This window comes from Gymnoscopelus microlampas (genome assembly GCF_963454915.1).
Source record: "Gymnoscopelus microlampas genome assembly, chromosome: 5".
NCBI classification, from domain to species: domain Eukaryota; kingdom Metazoa; phylum Chordata; class Actinopteri; order Myctophiformes; family Myctophidae; genus Gymnoscopelus; species Gymnoscopelus microlampas.
The window spans coordinates 58,945,663-58,964,486 of NC_139942.1; the positions used below are offsets into that span (position 1 = coordinate 58,945,663).

Sequence of the window (18,824 nt, forward strand, 5' to 3'; positions counted from 1 at the left end):
TTAACCCCTAACCCTCATTAAACCCTATAACCCTAACCCCATGTACCCTAACCCCTTAACCCCATGTACCAGTTCAGCCTGAAGGTATAACCCCTAACCCTCATTAAACCCTATAACCCTAACCCCATGTACCCTAACCCCCTAACCCCATGTACCAGTTCAGCCTGAAGGTATTAACCCCTAACCCTCATTAAACCATAACCCCTAACCCTCATTAAACCCTATAACCCTAACCCCATGTACCCTAACCCCCTAACCCCATGTACCAGTTCAGCCTGAAGGTATTAACCCCTAACCCTCATTAAACCCTATAACCCTAACCCCATGTACCCTAACCCCCTAACCCCATGTACCAGTTCAGCCTGAAGGTATTAACCCCTAACCCTCATTAAACCCTATAACCCTAACCCCATGTACCCTAACCCCCTAACCCCATGTACCAGTTCAGCCTGAAGGTATTAACCCCTAACCCTCATTAAACCCTATAACCCTAACCCCATGTACCCTAACCCCTTAACCCCATGTACCAGTTCAGCCTGAAGGTATAACCCCTAACCCTCATTAAACCCTATAACCCTAACCCCATGTACCCTAACCCCCTAACCCCATGTACCAGTTCAGCCTGAAGGTATTAACCCCTAACCCTCATTAAACCATAACCCCTAACCCTCATTAAACCCTATAACCCTAACCCCATGTACCCTAACCCCCTAACCCCATGTACCAGTTCAGCCTGAAGGTATTAACCCCTAACCCTCATTAAACCCTATAACCCTAACCCCATGTACCCTAACCCCCTAACCCCATGTACCAGTTCAGCCTGAAGGTATTAACCCCTAACCCTCATTAAACCCTATAACCCTAACCCCATGTACCCTAACCCCCTAACCCCATGTACCAGTTCAGCCTGAAGGTATTAACCCCCTAACCCTCATTAAACCCTATAACCCTAACCCCATGTACCCTAACCCCCTAACCCCATGTACCAGTTCAGCCTGAAGGTATTAACCCCCTAACCCTCATTAAACCATAACCCTAACCCCATTAAACCCTATAACTCTGTTCCCATGTACCAGTTCAGCCTGAAGGTAAACACTAGTTGACTATGTCTATGCATGTGATGTATTACCTGGTGTTCAGGTCATTATAATATGGTAAAAGGTGTGTGTCTCAGTGTTCAGGTCATTATAATATGGTAAAAGGTGTGTGTCTCAGTGTTCAGGTCATTATAATATGGTAAAAGGTGTGTGTCTCAGTGTTCAGGTCATTATAATATGGTAAAAGGTGTGTGTCTCAGTGTTCAGGTCATTATAATATGGTAAAAGGTGTGTGTCTCAGTGTTCAGGTCATTATAATATGGTAAAAGGTGTGTGTCTCAGTGTTCAGGTCATTATAATATGGTAAAAGGTGTGTGTCTCAGTGTTCAGGTCATTATAATATGGTAAAAGGTGTGTGTCTCAGAGTTCAGAAACCATCTTATAATGAACATTAGTGAGGACCAATTATGTGAACATAAGGTTGACAATGTGTGAAGTGCTCCTTTAATGTTTTTGTATTTGTTTTTAATTCTGTTGTTGAATCATCTTGTATATGTTTTTATATCAATTATTTGTTTTAGAAAAGATCTGAATAAATAAATAAAGTTTATTATATTATTATTTGTCAGGTGTTCCACAAGGCTCTAGTCTAAACCAGTGTGTTTTGATCAGGTGTTCCTCAAGGCTCTAGTCTAAACCAGTGTGTTTTTATCAGGTGTTCCTCAAGGCTGTAGTCTAAACCAGTGTGTTTTTATCAGGTGTTCCTCAAGGCTGTAGTCTAAACCAGTGTGTTTTTATCAGGTGTTCCTCAACGCTGTAGTCTAAACCAGTGTGTTTTTATCAGGTGTTCCTCAAGGCTCTAGTCTAAAGTGGTGTTTTTTTGTCAGGCCTTCAATGTGGTGTTCCACAAGGCGGTGGAGGTTGCCCCGGCCTGTGACGATGTGCAGAGCAGAGTGAACACCCTCATAGACACCATCACCTTCAACACCTTTAACTACATCAGCAGAGGGCTGTTTGAGAGAGACAAGCTCACCTTCACTGCTCAGCTGGCATTCCAGGTGAGTGGAAAACACACACGCTCGTAGATCTGATGTTTTAATGCGTGTGTGTGCGCACGTGTGTGTACGTGCGTGTGTGTGTGTGTGTGTGTGTGTGTGTGTGTGTGTGTGTGTGTTTAGCGCGAGGTATACTCTTAGTTGCTTGTTTTAGAACAGAATGCACTTCAGACTTCTGGTGATTAGTAGTTTAGTTCCCTATCTATGTTGAATGCACTTATTGTAAGTCTCTTTGGATAAAAGCGTCTGCTAAATGACTGTAATGTAATGCAGGGGTCTTCAACAGGGGGTCCGGGACCCCTAGGGGGTCCTCAGAGTTACTACAGGGGGGCCATCCAATCTTTGTGTGATAGGATTATTATTATTTTTTTTTTACATTAACCACTTCAACCCTAAAATCCCTATTCTGAGGGGAATAGGGATTTGGTGTAGAGGGAAAAAAGAGCAGATCAAGTACAAAGCGAACGATCAAGATTACCAAGTATTGAGGGTTTAAGTGAAATAAACACTGATGAAATCTATGAAAAGGTTTAATCTGCAACACAATTTTGTACAATATGTATAGGGGGTCCCTGCTTCATCGCTCTCTCAGCTAGGGGGTCCTTGGCCTGAAAAGGTTGAAGACCCCTGATGTAATGTAATGTAATGTGTGTGTGTGTGTGTGTGTGTGTGTGTGTGTGTGTGTGTGTGTGTGTGCGTGTGTGCGTGTGTGCGTGCGTGTGTGCGTGCGTGTCCCTGCAGTTGCTGCTGCTCAGTAAAGACATTGACATGAGAGAGCTGGACTTCCTGTTGCGTTTCAACGTTGAACACACCTATGCCACGCCCGTTGACTTCCTATCCAACACCTCCTGGAGCGCCATTAAGGTACTACACACACACACACACACACACACACACACACACACACACACACACACACACCACCAGGTTCTGGAGTAGTTTTAACCCGGCTGCTGTCAGAATGCTGAATGAGGCATGAGCCCTCTTCAGCAGCCTGACAACAGGCGGTACTGCCCAGCTGGTCGCAGACTTTTCTGGCTCTTCCTGAACACACCTGTGGATTATACCAGGGACAAATGACTTGGACTTAGCTCCCCCTCGGACATACCTGTAGACTACACCAGGTACAAATTACTTTTTTTTGTTGCTCTCCCTCATGGAGCTACTTGCGGATTATACCAGGGCATGCACTGACCCTTTGCACCTTAATCCCATGTATAATGCACAAACTTTTTTTGTTTTTTTTTATTGTGCTTTTTTTTTCTCTCTAAGCACCTTAACGTCTATAAGTATACAGTATCATGCACAGTATACATACATTGCTGCTATGCTCAGGCACCTTAGTTTGTTTCTTTATCTCAGGTACTTTGTAAATATGTAGATAACTTGTTTGGCCTTCTATTGTTCTCTTGTTCGATCTCCTTACCACTTGCCCCCCACCCCTCTTCTTCTTCTCTCTCCCCACTCTTCTTTCTATGGAAATTAACGTTGCGATGGGAATGATGTACAAAAATGAATTTCACCCACTTTTTACCTTGTAAACCTGTGATGTGACAATAAACCTGATTCTGATTCTGATTCCTTAAACACACAGTGATAGTTGTCTCTCCTCTACAGACCATGAGTTTCACAGAGGAGTTCAGAGGTCTGGACAGAGACATAGAGGGTTCTCCTAAACGCTGGAAGAAGGTGTTTCCTCCTCCTTATTCTTATGAATATTATATATATATATATATTATTATTTATGTATTATTTATCATATAAGTATTATTATTATTATTATTATTATTATTACTCTCCGCAGGAGAGTATTGTTTTCACTTTCTAAATATGACACACCGATTGGTCAAGCCTCACGTGACACGTGACAATACGGTGAAATACTGTATAAATACATGCCGTCACTTTGACAGTGTCTTTGCCACTGTCAAAGTGAGGTAAGACAGGAACCATCACGAAATGGCTGCATGGCTGATACATAATTGGCAGATAGGACAGATAGGACACTTATATAGACAGGAGGGATATGACACTTACACAGACGGATAGGACACTTACAGTACACAGACAGGACGGATAGGACGGATAGGACACTTATACAGACAGGACGGATAGGACACTTATACAGACAGGACGGATAGGACACTTATACAGACAGGACGGATAGAACACTTACACAGACAGGACGGATAGGACACTTACATAGACAGGAGGGATATGACACTTACACAGACAGGACGGATAGGACACTTACAGTATACAGACAGGACGGATAGGACACTTACAGTATACAGACAGGACGGATAGGACACTTATACAGACAGGAGGGATAGGACACTTACACAGACAGGAGGGATAGGACACTTACATAGACAGGACGGATAGGACACTTATACAGACAAGACGGATAGGACACTTATACAGACGGATAGGACACTTATACAGACAGGACGGATCGGACACTTATACAGACAGGATGGATAGGACAGTTAGAACATAAGAATTACAACATTCCCAACATTCCCAACACAAGTCTGGTAAGAGTGAGGTAAGACAGGAACAATCACGAAATGGTTGAGAAATGGCGGATACTGTAACAATTGGATAGGACACTTACACAGACAGGACGGATAGGGCACTTACACAGACAGGACGGATAGGACACTTACATAGACAGGACGGATAGGACACTTACATAGACAGGACGGATAGGACACTTATACAGACAGGAGGGATAGGACACTTATACAGACAGGACGGATAGGACACTTATACAGATAGAACATTCCCAACATTCCCAACAGCGGAGAGTTGTGCTCCGAGGAGCACTTTTTCTAGTTATTATTATTATTATTATTATAATAAGGTTGTAGAGTCAGAGTGTTATTAACATTATTAATATTCATATATTCATAATATTATAATTAGGTTGTAGAGTCAGAGTGTTATTAACATTATTAATATTCATATATTCATAATAAGGTTGTAGAGTCAGAGTGTTATTAACATTATTAATATTCATATTATTATAATAAGGTTGTTATTAACATTATTAATATTCATATATTCATATTATTATAATAAGGTTGTTATTAACATTATTAATATTCATATATTCATAATATTATAATTAGGTTGTAGAGTCAGAGTGTCCAGAGAAGGAGAAGTTTCCTCAGGAATGGAAAACCAAGACGTCTCTGCAGAAACTTATCATGATGAGAGCTCTGAGACCTGACCGTATGACCTACGCTCTGAGGTATGACCTACCTATACTGTACCATACCTACTACCTACCTACCTATAACTACCTACTGTCTGTCCCTCTGAGACCTGACCGTATGACCTACGCTCTGAGGTATCCTACTGTCCTACTGTCTGTCCTACCTAGTGTCTGTCTTACTGTCTGTCCTACCTACTGTCTGTCCCTCTGAGACCTGACCGTATGACCTACGCTCTGAGGTATCCTACTGTCCTACTGTCTGTCCTACCTACTGTCTGTCCCTCTGAGACCTGATCGTATGACCTACGCTCTGAGGTATCCTACTGTCCTACTGTCTGTCCTACCTACTGTCTGTCCCTCTGAGACCTGACCGTATGACCTACGCTCTGAGGTATCCTACTGTCCTACTGTCTGTCCTACCTACTGTCTGTCCCTCTGAGACCTGACCGTATGACCTACGCTCTGAGGTATCCTACTGTCCTACTGTCTGTTCTACCTACTGTCTGTCCTACTGTACCCTACCTACTACCTACCTACCTACCTATAACTACCTACTGTCTGTCCTACCTACTGTCTGTCCTACTGTACCCTACCTACTACCTTCCTACCTACCTATAACTACCTACTGTCTGTCCCTCTGAGACCTGACCGTATGACCTACCTAGTATACAGGTATTTAGTGAATATACAGTAGGGGTATTTAGTGAATATACAGTAGGGGTATTTAGTGAATATACAGTAGGGTATTTAGTGAATATACAGTAGGGTATTTAATGAATATACAGTAGGGTATTTAGTGAATATACAGTAGGGTATTTAATGAATATACAGTAGGGGTATTTAGTGAATATACAGTAGGGTATTTAGTGAATATACAGTAGGGTATTTAGTGAATATACAGTAGGGTATTTAGTGAATATACAGTAGGGTATTTAGTGAATATACAGTAGGGGTATTTAGTGAATGAATATACAGTAGGGTATTTAGTGAATATACAGTAGGGTATTTAGTGAATATACAGTAGGGTATTTAATGAATATACAGTAGGGGTATTTAGTGAATATACAGTAGGGTATTTAGTGAATATACAGTAGGGTATTTAATGAATATACAGTAGGGTATTTAGTGAATATACAGTAGGGTATTTAATGAATATACAGTAGGGGTATTTAGTGAATATACAGTAGGGTATTTAGTGAATATACAGTAGGGTATTTAATGAATATACAGTAGGGTATTTAGTGAATATACAGTAGGGGTATTTAGTGAATATACAGTAGGGTATTTAGTGAATATACAGTAGGGTATTTAATGAATATACAGTAGGGTATTTAGTGAATATACAGTAGGGTATTTAATGAATATACAGTAGGGGTATTTAGTGAATATACAGTAGGGTATTTAGTGAATATACAGTAGGGTATTTAATGAATATACAGTAGGGTATTTAGTGAATATACAGTAGGGGTATTTAGTGAATATACAGTAGGGTATTTAGTGAATATACAGTAGGGGTATTTAGTGAATATACAGTAGGGTATTTAGTGAATATACAGTAGGGTATTTAATGAATATACAGTAGGGTATTTAGTGAATATACAGTAGGGGTATTTAATGAATATACAGTAGGGGTATTTAGTGAATATACAGTAGGGGTATTTAGTGAATATACAGTTAGTGAATAGTAGGGGTATTTATTGACTTGAGAAAGGCATTTGATGTCATTCATCATGGACTGCTTTTGGAAAAAAAAGTAAAGATATGCTGTCAGAGGAAGCGCTAATGCACGGCTAAAGAGTGATCTAAACGACAGACGTCAGTATGTGCATATGAACAGTGTTGATTCTGACAAGAACAAAATTACATATGGAGTCCCACAAGGCTCTGTACTTGGCCCAAAGCTGTTCATTATGTACATTAATGATGTTTGTGAAATATTGAACAAATTAGCTGTGTTTTGTTTGTTTGCTGATGACACTACCCAGCTGACACGCGACGTCAGTACAACGTTGTCCCAACGTTGTACTCCAACGTTGGATGACCGTTGGATTTTGGTTGTAAATGAAAGTTTGTCTGACGTCATAACCCAACGTTGGTTAGACGTCATAACCCAACGTTGTTTAGACGTCATAACCTGACGTTGGTTTGACATCCTAAACTAACATTGATGTAACGTCAATCTCTGATGTTATGTAGACGTTGATTAAAGGTTGGACTCCCAACGTTGGATACCAGTTGTATTTTTGTTGTAAATGAAAGTTTGTCTGACGTCATAACCTGACGTTGGTTTAACGTCAATCTCTGATGTTATGTAGACGTTGATTAAAGGTTAGACTCCCAACGTTGGATACAAGTTGTATTTTAGTTGTAAATGAAAGTTTGTCTGACGTCATAACCTAACGTTTGTCTGACGTCATAAACTGATGTTGGTTTGACATCTTAAACTAACGTTGATTTAACGTCAATCTCTGATGTTATGTAGACGTTGATTAAAGGTTAGACTCCCAACGTTGGATACAAGTTGTATTTTAGTTGCAAATGAAAGTTTGTCTGACGTCATAACCTAACGTTTGTCTGACGTCATAAACTGACGTTGGTTTGACATCTTAAACTAACGTTGATTTAACGTCAATCTCTGATGTTATGTAGACGTTGATTAAAGGTTAGACTCCCAACGTTGGATACAAGTTGTATTTTAGTTGCAAATGAAAGTTTGTCTGACGTCATAACCTAACGTTTGTCTGACGTCATAAACTGACGTTGGTTTGACATCTTAAACTAACGTTGATTTAACGTCAATCTCTGATGTTATGTAGACGTTGATTAAAGGTTAGACTCCCAACGTTGGATACAAGTTGTATTTTAGTTGTAAATGAAAGTTTGTCTGACGTCATAACCTAACGTTTGTCTGACGTCATAAACTGACAAGTTGTATTTTAGCTGAAAATTTATATCGGGTTGACGTCATAGTACAACATTGGCTCAACGTTAGAGTACAATCAAAATATGACATATTTCTAACGTTGTAATCACGTTGTATTTTAGTTGAGAATAAAATGACAAGATATCAATGTTAAAATAACGTCTCCTGTGCCCACTGAGTGGGCGGTGGGAACAGGACATCTTCCAGACGTCATTTTGACGTCGATATCTCATCATCACGACGTCAGACAAACAACAACAAATTACATCTTGTTTCAGTGTCAAGTTTTACCAAGGTGAAAATACAATATCAGACAATATTATTTGACAAAGTTTAATAAAACAACATTATTATATATTTTTTAAACTTGTAATTGGCACATTTGAATAGGTAGTATAAACAAACAGAAATTACAAGTCATATTGTTGTCCAAACAGTTACAGGTTTGGTGAATAGGTTCAGAGCCCAAAGTGCCTTTGTAGGAAAATGATTCCATTTGTGAAACTTTAAAATAACTAAACAGTACAAATCAATAAAAACAATGAAGTGCATTCTTTGAGGCATGTCTATAACATATGCACCAAGGGCAAAAACGTTAAAAAGAGAGAGAAATAACACTGAGCTCCCGTAAATCACTTGGAGAGTCTTCTCTGCATCATTCTGTTTAATTTGTTGAGGGTTGCATTCTTCTTTAGTTCCCCTAAAGATAAATGACAGGAATAAGCTATTTTAATAACTCTAACTTGATTTTTACATTATGAAACATCTTTATTGACTGACAGATATCTGTTCAAAAGTTTGGAATCAGTGAGAAATTATGATTTTGAAATTAACTGAGTTTGCAGATATGAGTACTGTCTCTGATGGAAGGGCCATCACAATTGCTTGATCTAAATCCTATGTTGGGAACAGCTATACCGTAAGGTTCATGAGAAGTTTTATACAAACCAGTCTCAAAGTACGGCAAATTCTACTGAAAATATGGGGTGAAATTTGACCTGGATATCTAGAGAATATGACATCTAGAATGCCTAAGGTCTTTAAAGATATTGCTGCACTTGGTGGATTATTTAATGAACAGAAATGTTGAAGAATATAAGTTATTATTATTATTATTATTATTACCCTTATTATTATTACTATTACCATTATTATTATTATTATTATTATTATTATTATTATTATTATTACCCTTATTATTATTATTATTATTATTATTATTATTATTATTATTATTATTATTATTACATTTATCATTATCATCAGTGTCTTGGCTGTACTTACTTAATTTTCACAGTGATTCCAAACTCTTGAACTTAGGCATAACTGCCAACGTATATAAAAATAATCAACATTTTGTAGCACTCCTTTTTGAATTTGAAAGATAACGGAAAGGTCAAGTTACATCGGGCAATTAAAATGTTTAACTTACCATATGCAACGTCAAAAAGACACAGGCCCCGGGGACTTATTCTTGCCATGATGTCAACAAAGGTTGTACTGGAGTGTCAATTCATGTGACATGAGGAACGGCATCATTCTTCTGGGTGCATCATCCAATGAATTACCTCCTGTGTCTCCAACCATGACAACCTGAGAGTATGGTAAAAGTCACAGGAAGGAAAATGCCATATTAAGTGGACAGCTAAGATATTATTCTATCGTTACACCTCTTAAGGTCTTTAAACACCAGGGACATGACGAATAAATTATACAAATACTTCTTTAGAATATATTGATGCTATCGCATCAAAACTATTCATATACTGTATATGATGCCTCATTTTTATAGCCGTTAACCTGATGCCTTTAATAGCGGTGAAAAATCAAACTTGTTTTAAATCAAAATTATGTTGCTTTATTGTCAAATAATAGTGAAGTTCAGTGTGGAGGTACTTACCCGATGTATTCTACTTGAGAGGACCTTCCACCTCTTGATGTACCACATCTAGCATGAAAATAAGAAATACACAACACATTATGAATGAAAAATATACTTGACGCAAGATAGAGACTTCTCACAATGGCCTCATGCCGTGGCACAACTACTTCAGAGAAAACCCAAGAAGAAATTGTATTGTGAACCCAGTATGGTGAATTATATCGAATCGTTGGTTGAGTGAAACTTCACATCCCTACCCTTTCAATATTAACGCTATAAGACTGCTTTTACATTACACTGCTGACTGTAGACTAATGTTTACTAGTTTATCTGTGCCTGTTATGTTTAACTGTGTCAAAAAACTATCATCAGGGTGCCCAAAGCCCTGTGGGAATTTATAACTCAATTCAAAATGTTCCAGGAAAGTCACTACCGTGGGAAACCTGAATCATCTAATTCAATATATATTTTTAAATTACAACCAATTTAAAGCATATTACCCCTCAAATTAACGCCCTGATATTATACTTACTTCGGACTTGGTGGAGGCTCACCAAGTCTTGATCACAGGTGTTTGGAAGCTGAAGTAGCACACGCACACGCACACGCACACGCACACGCACACGCACACACACACACACACACAAAAAAACAGATTAGATAGGCTACCTCTGCCTTCCGAAACATCTGTGGACATTTAAATTCAATATGGGCTGGAACAGCGTCGAAAACGACAGCTATCAAACCTACAGTACACCTACTTCATTATCAGCTACTGTATATCAAGTATCGGTTATGGCAAAATACTAACTGTTCTTCACTCTGTTTGGGCCATTCAACTGTACAGGACTTACTTCAATATTTCAACTTAAGATGGCTTACCAATAGATAGTGTTTACATTCCTCAGAAATGAAAAAAACTTTGAGAAAACGTTGTATTATAGTTGCTTAACAGCACAAATTAAAACCAACAAAATATCAACGTCTAATGGCGTTAGAATTTAACGTTGTGTAGACGTTAACGTCATAACGTTAAGAAGACATTGGGCTTTGGTCTCAATACCCGACAACAGAATGTCGGTATTCTTTGTCAATTTGACGTTAGCATGATACGTTGAACAGATGTTGGGCATTGGTTACTTACCAACACAACTTAAAACCAACAAAAATCAACATTTAATGATGTTAGAACTTAACATTGTGTGGACGTTAGCATAACGACGTTAAGCAGATGTTGGGTTTTGGTTACAATACCCGACAACAGCATGTCAGTATTCTATGTTAATATGACGTTAGCATGATATGTTGAACAGACGTTGGGTATTGGTTACTTACCAACACAACTTAAATCCAACAAAAAAACAACGCTTAATGATGTTAGAATTTGACATTGTGTGAACGTCAGCATAATGACGTTAAGCAGACGTTGGTTTTTGGTTACAATACCTGACAACAGCATGTCAGTATTCTATGTCAATATGACGTCAGCATGATACATTGAACAGACGTTGGGGATTGGTTACTTACCAATCAATCTTCAACATAGTGTTTACATTCCTCTATTATGTTTATTTTTTTTAGGTGGGCTTTACTGTTAGGCTTGGCCAATATTAGACTGAAAATAATGTCTTACAAGCTAATATAATCAAAACTATGATAAAGGCTACACAAGGCTATTCAAATGCAACCAACCCTTATGCCTGATTTTTAGTTACACAGCACTGTCTCACACAAAAATCAGGCTGTGAGGCATGTGAGCTTTTACCCTTCAATAACACACATTCCCAACTGAAAACATGAATCATGCATGAACAACAGAACTTCACCTAAAATAAGACATTAGCTTTAAAAGCTGCAATTCAAATGTTTAACTCAGCAGCACCAAGCCACCAACACAAAGCAATGGGGATCAGTCCATCTAGTTAATGCAGTATAGCCTCTTTCTAGTTCCCACTGTTTTGCCACAAAAGGCAGGTACTGTAACCATTTTGGGCAAAGGATTTACTCAAACAATGCTGCCAGTTTCAAAAACATGCAAAGAAAAGGAAAAGAAAAAGAAAACAACAAAGCATGACTGATTTGCAATATGAAGAAATCACCTCACTCGGTCATAAACAGAATGTAGAACTTTATTTTAAAAACAAACAGTCAAATATTTCATTTCAAGTTAGAAGGAAATTAATTATGAACTCACCTGTGCAAAAGATTGTGATTCTAGAAGTCCTGGGATGGTCAAAAAAACATCTCCATGCACAAACAAGTATCTCTTCCTGTCTTCTCTCCCTCCAAATTCAAACTGCAGGCTCCTGCAGCAGTTACTGTTGCCCCGCCCAGTCTGGTGTTATACAACTGTGGTCCCACCCACAAGTCCAATGATTCGTCCAATGAAAGAGCAGAACGTTGCTATACTGCTCAGTGATTTGAGGAGACATTTGACAATCCAGTTTGAAATGTATTATTATGACAACATCCATACAACGTTGCAGTCTAACATCATTAGACGTAGATATTTGGTTGGTTTTAGGTTGTGTTGGTAACTAATCAATAACCAACGTCTGTTCAACGTATTATCCCAACGTCAGGTTGACGTCAAATACTGACATGCTGTTGTCGGATATTTGACCAAACCTCAATGTCTGCCCAATGTTATTATGTTAAATGTCAGTTTACATTGTATGTGTCATATGGCATTATGCTGTAGGCCTAATGCAAAAAGTGAAATATTTCCCTCAATCATTTATTTGATTAGCAATTAATATAATGCAAAAATAAAGAACTGCAACAGCTATGAAACATGAACAATGGTGAAAATCAGTACATTTACTCAAGTACTGTACTTAGCATTGTATTTTTTAAATTCACTTGTGTGTTTCTATCTTTTGATACTTTATTATTTTACTCCACTACATATCAGGGCAAACAATTATTTTACTTTTTGTGATTGATTGATTACTTTATTAGTCAGAAATGTAAACAGCATGAGGTACAGTCATGCATTTAGGCTGAAAGGGTAACAAAAAAAGTGTCTGTCTGTCTGTCTGTCTGTCTGTCTGTCTGTCCATCTGTCCGCCCTTCCGTCCACCCAGTAGTACATACATAGTGGTGTGGATGATAAACGGTGTCACAGTCACACACTCTTGCTCCATATGTCACAACTAAGGAAGACCCTGGTTTTGAGGTAGGCCGGTGTCTATGCATTGTAATGTATTGATGCATTTCTTTTCATATGGGTTTATTATTTAGGGCAGCATAGGTTACTGGTTAGATAATCAGAAGGTCCCCGGTTTGCCTCAAAGGCCCTGGACGGGGCGAAGTGTCCTGAGCAAGACACTGTAGGGGTGGACCCTACAGTCCACCCACCCCAAGCGCTCAACATAAAACATTTGAGCAGCCATAAGCTGAAACTGAATTTGCCCTCTGGAACTAAGGAAGGTCTCCTGAAGCAAACTAAGGGCAAATTATTGACGATAAAGAGTTGACATGGCTGTCTACCTACCTCACTGTCGGTCGCATTCCTTTAAGATGCAGCTGGCTGATCACCGACAACTAACATCTGCTAAAGCGGAAGGGAAAAGGTATAACTGGCCTTAACCATGTTGCCTTGGCTCTAAATCCACACTGGCAAAGAAACCTGTAGCTAATCAGTCTCATATACAGCCACAGGTTCACTATAGGTGGGATGCTGGCATGTGCCCCAGGAGCAACTTGATGGTATTTGTCTGAAAGTCAAATTCAGTTATCTGGAAAAGGCTGAGGGTTATAGAACTGCACAAACACCTTTCTGGGCCATGGGGTGGCCCTGTAGCTCATCTGGAAGAATATTGTTGAACCACAGATGAAACAGCTACCAATTGCTCTGGTTGGACTATTGCAGGTTAAACAGATGCTAGATCATTACTCTATGTCAGAACCTTCAGTACTTATTGTCCATATTCTACAGCCAGACTATGTTGGATTTTGTTTAAGTAACAGCCACATTAACCCAGCAAAATATCTACATCTAATGAGGTTTGAATGTTGAGGAGATCTTTTCATTATGAAGTTTAGCAGACATTGGGTTTTGGTCACAATACCCGACAATAGCATGTCAGTATTCTACATCAACACGACGTTGGCATAATACGTTGAATAGACGTTGATTATTGGTCAGTTACCAACACAACCTAAAACCACGTTGGACGTTGTCATAATAACGTTGGGCAGACACTGAGGTTTGGTCAAAAATCTGACAAAAGCATGTCAGTATTCGACGTCAACCTGACGTTGGGATAATACGTTGAACAAACGTTAGTTAATGGTTAGTTACCAACACAACCTAAAACCAACCAAATATCTACGTCTGATGATGTTAGACTGCAACGTTGTGTGGATGTTATCATAATAACATTGGGCAGACATTGAGGTTTGGTCAAATATCCGACAACAGCATGTCAGTATTCAACGTCAAACTGACGTTGAGATAATACGTTGGACAGACGTTGGTTATTGGTTAGTTACCAACACAACCTAAAACCAACCAAATATCAACGTCTGATGATGTTAGACTGCAACGTTGTGTGGACGTTCTCATAATAACGTTGGGCAGACATTTAGGTTTGGTCAAGAATCCGACAACAGCATGTCAGTATTCGACGTCAACATGACGTTGGGATAATACGTTGAACAGACGTTGGTTATTGGTTAGTTACCAACACAACCTAAAAGCAACCAAATATCAACGTCTGATGATGTTAGACTGCAACATTGTGTGGACGTTGTCATAATAACGTTGGGCAGACATTGAGGTTTGGTCAAGAATCCGACAACAGCATGTCAGTATTCGACGTCAACATGACGTTGGGATATTACGTTGAATAGACGTTGGTTATTGGTCAGTTACCAACACAACCTAAAACCAACCAAATATCAACGTCTGATGATGTTAGACTGCAACGTTGTGTGGACGTTGTCATAATAACGTTGGGCAGACATTGAGGTTTGGTCAAGAATCCGACAACAGCATGTCAGTATTCGACGTCAACATGACGTTGGGATATTACGTTGAATAGACGTTGGTTATTGGTCAGTTACCAACACAACCTAAAACCAACCAAATATCAACGTCTGATGATGTTAGACTGCAACGTTGTGTGGACGTTTGTCATAATAACGTTGGGCAGACATTGAGGTTTGGTCAAGAATCCGACAACAGCATGTCAGTATTCGACGTCAACATGACGTTGTGATATTACATTGAAAAGACGTTGGTTATTGGTCAGTTACCAACACAACCTAAAACCAACCAAATATCAACGTCTAATGATGTTAGACTGCAACGTTGTGTGGACGTTGTCATAAAAACGTTGGGCAGACATTGAGGTTTGGTCAAGAATCCGACAACAGCATGTCAGTATTCAACGTCAACATGACGTTGGGATATTACGTTGAATAGACGTTGGTTATTGGTCAGTTACCAACACAACCTAAAACCAACCAAATATCAACGTCTAATGATGTTAGACTGCAACGTTGTGTGGACGTTGTCATAATAACGTTGGGCAGACACTGAGGTTTGGTCAATAATCCGACAACAGCATGTCAGTATTCGACGTCAACATGACGTTGGGATATTACGTTGAATAGACGTTGGTTATTGGTCAGTTACCAACACAACCTAAAACCAACCAAATATCAACGTCTGATGATGTTAGACTGCAACGTTGTGTGGACGTTGTCATAATAACGTTGGGCAGACATTGAGGTTTGCTCAAGAATCCGACAACAGCATGTCAGTATTCGACGTCAACATGACGTTGGGATATTACGTTGAATAGATGTTGGTTATTGGTCAGTTACCAACACAACCTAAAACCAACCAAATATCAACGTCAATTGACGTCAAATTAATACGTTGATACAACGTTGGAAGTTGACGTTGGTCCAACGTTGGATTTTGGTTAGCTGACGTCACAACCTAAATCCAACCAAAAATCAACGTCAACGGACGTCGCGTGCCAGCTGGGTAGTTTGTGCTGCTTAGGAAAACACCTGGACCAGCCTCTGGATACAGTACAAAATGAGCTTATTACACTATTGAAGAAATGGTTCAATATAAATAAACTGTCACTAAACCTAACCAAAACTAAATATACCATTTTTGGGAATAGACCAATTGACATAGAGGTTCAAATCATCATTAACAATGTAGAAATTGAACGAGTGTTTGAAAATAAATGTTTAGGTATTATTATTGACAATAAACTGGACCAATGGGATGTGTGAGCGGGGAAACATGTCCAGGATGCGTCTTACTGGCAGTAATCTCTCAAGAACACATTCCCAGCTGCGCTACTGCATCTGTCAGGAGGGAGGGGCCATGTGTGAACATTGGCCTACAAGTGGGCGGGCCTTAGATCAGGAAGCAAGCCACACTTTACCCAATCAAATGTAGTGGGCGGGATTTATATCTGTGCGTTCGCTTTCTAATGTGTTCCCACTGGAAACAAACCGATCTTTCACAAACTTCAAACAAATGTGCTGAAGAGGTTTTACGTGTTCATTATAGTGTAATTGAGCGACTCTCCTAAGTATGCTAAAAGATGTTCTGTGGGAGAAATGTTGTCAGTGGGAATTAAAACATGCGACACGACGCGTTGTGAGGGATATACTGTAGGAACGTTGTCTCACATACTGTCTGTCTCTCCATACTGTCTGTCTCTCTGTAGGAACGTTGTCTCACATACTGTCTGTCTCTCTGTAGGAACGTTGTCTCACATACTGTGTGTCTCTCTGTAGGAACTTTGTCTCAGAGACATTAGGTCTTCAGTACACAGAGGGCAGGAAGACAGAGTTCTCTAAGTCTTTCAGAGAGAGTGGTCCATCGTCTCCTGTCTTCTTCATCCTGTCTCCTGGTGTCGACCCACTGAAGGACGTGGAGTCACTGGGTAAGACACTACACACACACACACACACACACACACACACACACACACACACACACACACACACACACACACACACACACACACACACACACACACACACACACACTCTATGTCTCTATATGAAGGAGGTTGGGTCATTATAATGTCTCTATATGAAGGAGGTTGGGTCATTATAATGTCTCTATATGAAGGAGGTTGGGTCATTATAATGTCTCTATATGAAGGAGGTTGGGTCATTGTAATGTCTCTATATGAAGGAGGTTGGGTCATTGTAATGTCTATGTCTCTATATGAAGGAGGTTGGGTCATTATAATGTCTCTATATGAAGGAGGTTGGGTCATTGTAATGTCTCTATATGAAGGAGGTTGGGTCATTGTAATGTCTCTATATGAAGGAGGTTGGGTCATTATAATGTCTATGTCTCTATATGAAGGAGGTTGGGTCATTATAATGTCTCTATATGAAGGAGGTTGGGTCATTATAATGTCTCTATATGAAGGAGGTTGGGTCATTATAATGTCTATGTCTCTATATGAAGGAGGTTGGGTCATTGTAATGTCTCTATATGAAGGAGGTTGGGTCATTATAATGTCTCTATATGAAGGAGGTTGGGTCATTATAATGTCTCTATATGAAGGAGGTTGGGTCATTATAATGTCTCTATATGAAGGAGGTTGGGTCATTATAATGTCTCTATATGAAGGAGGTTGGGTCATTATAATGTCTCTATATGAAGGAGGTTGGGTCATTATAATGTCTCTATATGAAGGAGGTTGGGTCATTATAATGTCTCTATATGAAGGAGGTTGGGTCATTGTAATGTCTATGTCTCTCTATCATCAGGAAGGAGACTAGGGTTCACCATAGACCTGGGGAAGCTCCACAACGTGTCTCTGGGTCAGGGTCAGGAGGCGGTGGCTGAACTGGCCATGGAGAAAGCTGCTAAAGAGGGACACTGGGTCATTCTGCAGGTTTGCACGTTTATATGTAATGCATACATTATATCTATGTATACAGTTTAAATTATATCTATGTATACTGTATAATATAATAAAGAGGGACATTGGGCTCTAGCACTTATGTCTATTTCTATCCCTGAAGTTGATGCTTTATGCAGCGTTTTGAGTTTTAAAAGAGATGCTTCTTCTTCTTCTTTAATGAAAGTAAAACAGAGGTCATGGTGTTCAGACCCAGCACTGCCTGTGACACCTCCTCTCTGGATCTGGGCGTCCTGCAGCCATTTATAAAACCGGTGGTCACTAACCTTGGTGTCTAATTGGACGGCGACTTTAATTTTGACAAAGTTTGACAAACAGATTAACTCTGTTGTTAAATCCAGCTTTTATCAGCTGAGGCTCTTAGCTAAAGTCAAGTCTGCTGTAACCCTTTCTGATTGTTTTAATGTTTTCTCTTTAAGTCTTTAAATGGGTTGGCACCATCGTACATATCAGAGCTTCTACCTCCCAATAACTCTACAAGGGTCTTGAGGTCGACTGACCAGTCACTTCTTAACCCATTTAGACCTGCTGCCACCTATACGTTGTTATACCTTTGAATCCGGGAGCCACCTCTGTGTCTCATCAGTTGTTGCTATACACATAGCAACATCATTTTGTATTAATCTTTTTTGTAAGAATTTGAACATTTTCAGAAATCTTAGGTTAGGTTTTAGAAGGCGTTTTTAGAATGGGCCTCAGGTCTAAATGGGTTAAGGTCCCAGTAACAAAGTTGAAAACCCGGGGAGATAGATCATTTTCCTTCATACACTGTAGCCTGGGACCAG

The 18,824-nt window shown here is 39.4% G+C and overlaps 1 protein-coding gene and 1 long non-coding RNA gene across 2 annotated transcripts in view; one reads left to right on the top strand and one right to left on the bottom strand.

The window, feature by feature from the left end:
- Positions 1-18,824, top strand: part of dnah9l (dynein, axonemal, heavy polypeptide 9 like) — a gene marked incomplete at both ends in the record, with an annotated part of 207,600 nt that overhangs the window by 157,341 nt on the left and 31,435 nt on the right. Inside the window, 6 exons of the mRNA XM_084057033.1 lie at positions 1,925-2,095; positions 2,834-2,956; positions 3,710-3,781; positions 5,227-5,348; positions 16,892-17,040; positions 17,885-18,012. Of these exons, the coding sequence (XP_083913159.1) occupies positions 1,925-2,095; positions 2,834-2,956; positions 3,710-3,781; positions 5,227-5,348; positions 16,892-17,040; positions 17,885-18,012 (765 nt within the window). The remainder of the gene's footprint in view (positions 1-1,924; positions 2,096-2,833; positions 2,957-3,709; positions 3,782-5,226; positions 5,349-16,891; positions 17,041-17,884; positions 18,013-18,824) is intronic.
- Positions 9,656-10,701, bottom strand: LOC311046159. Its single transcript, XR_014600843.1, has 3 exons — positions 10,650-10,701; positions 10,136-10,183; positions 9,656-9,828 (listed from the first exon to the last, which is right to left on the bottom strand). It is a non-coding gene; the product is annotated as an uncharacterized lncRNA (long non-coding RNA).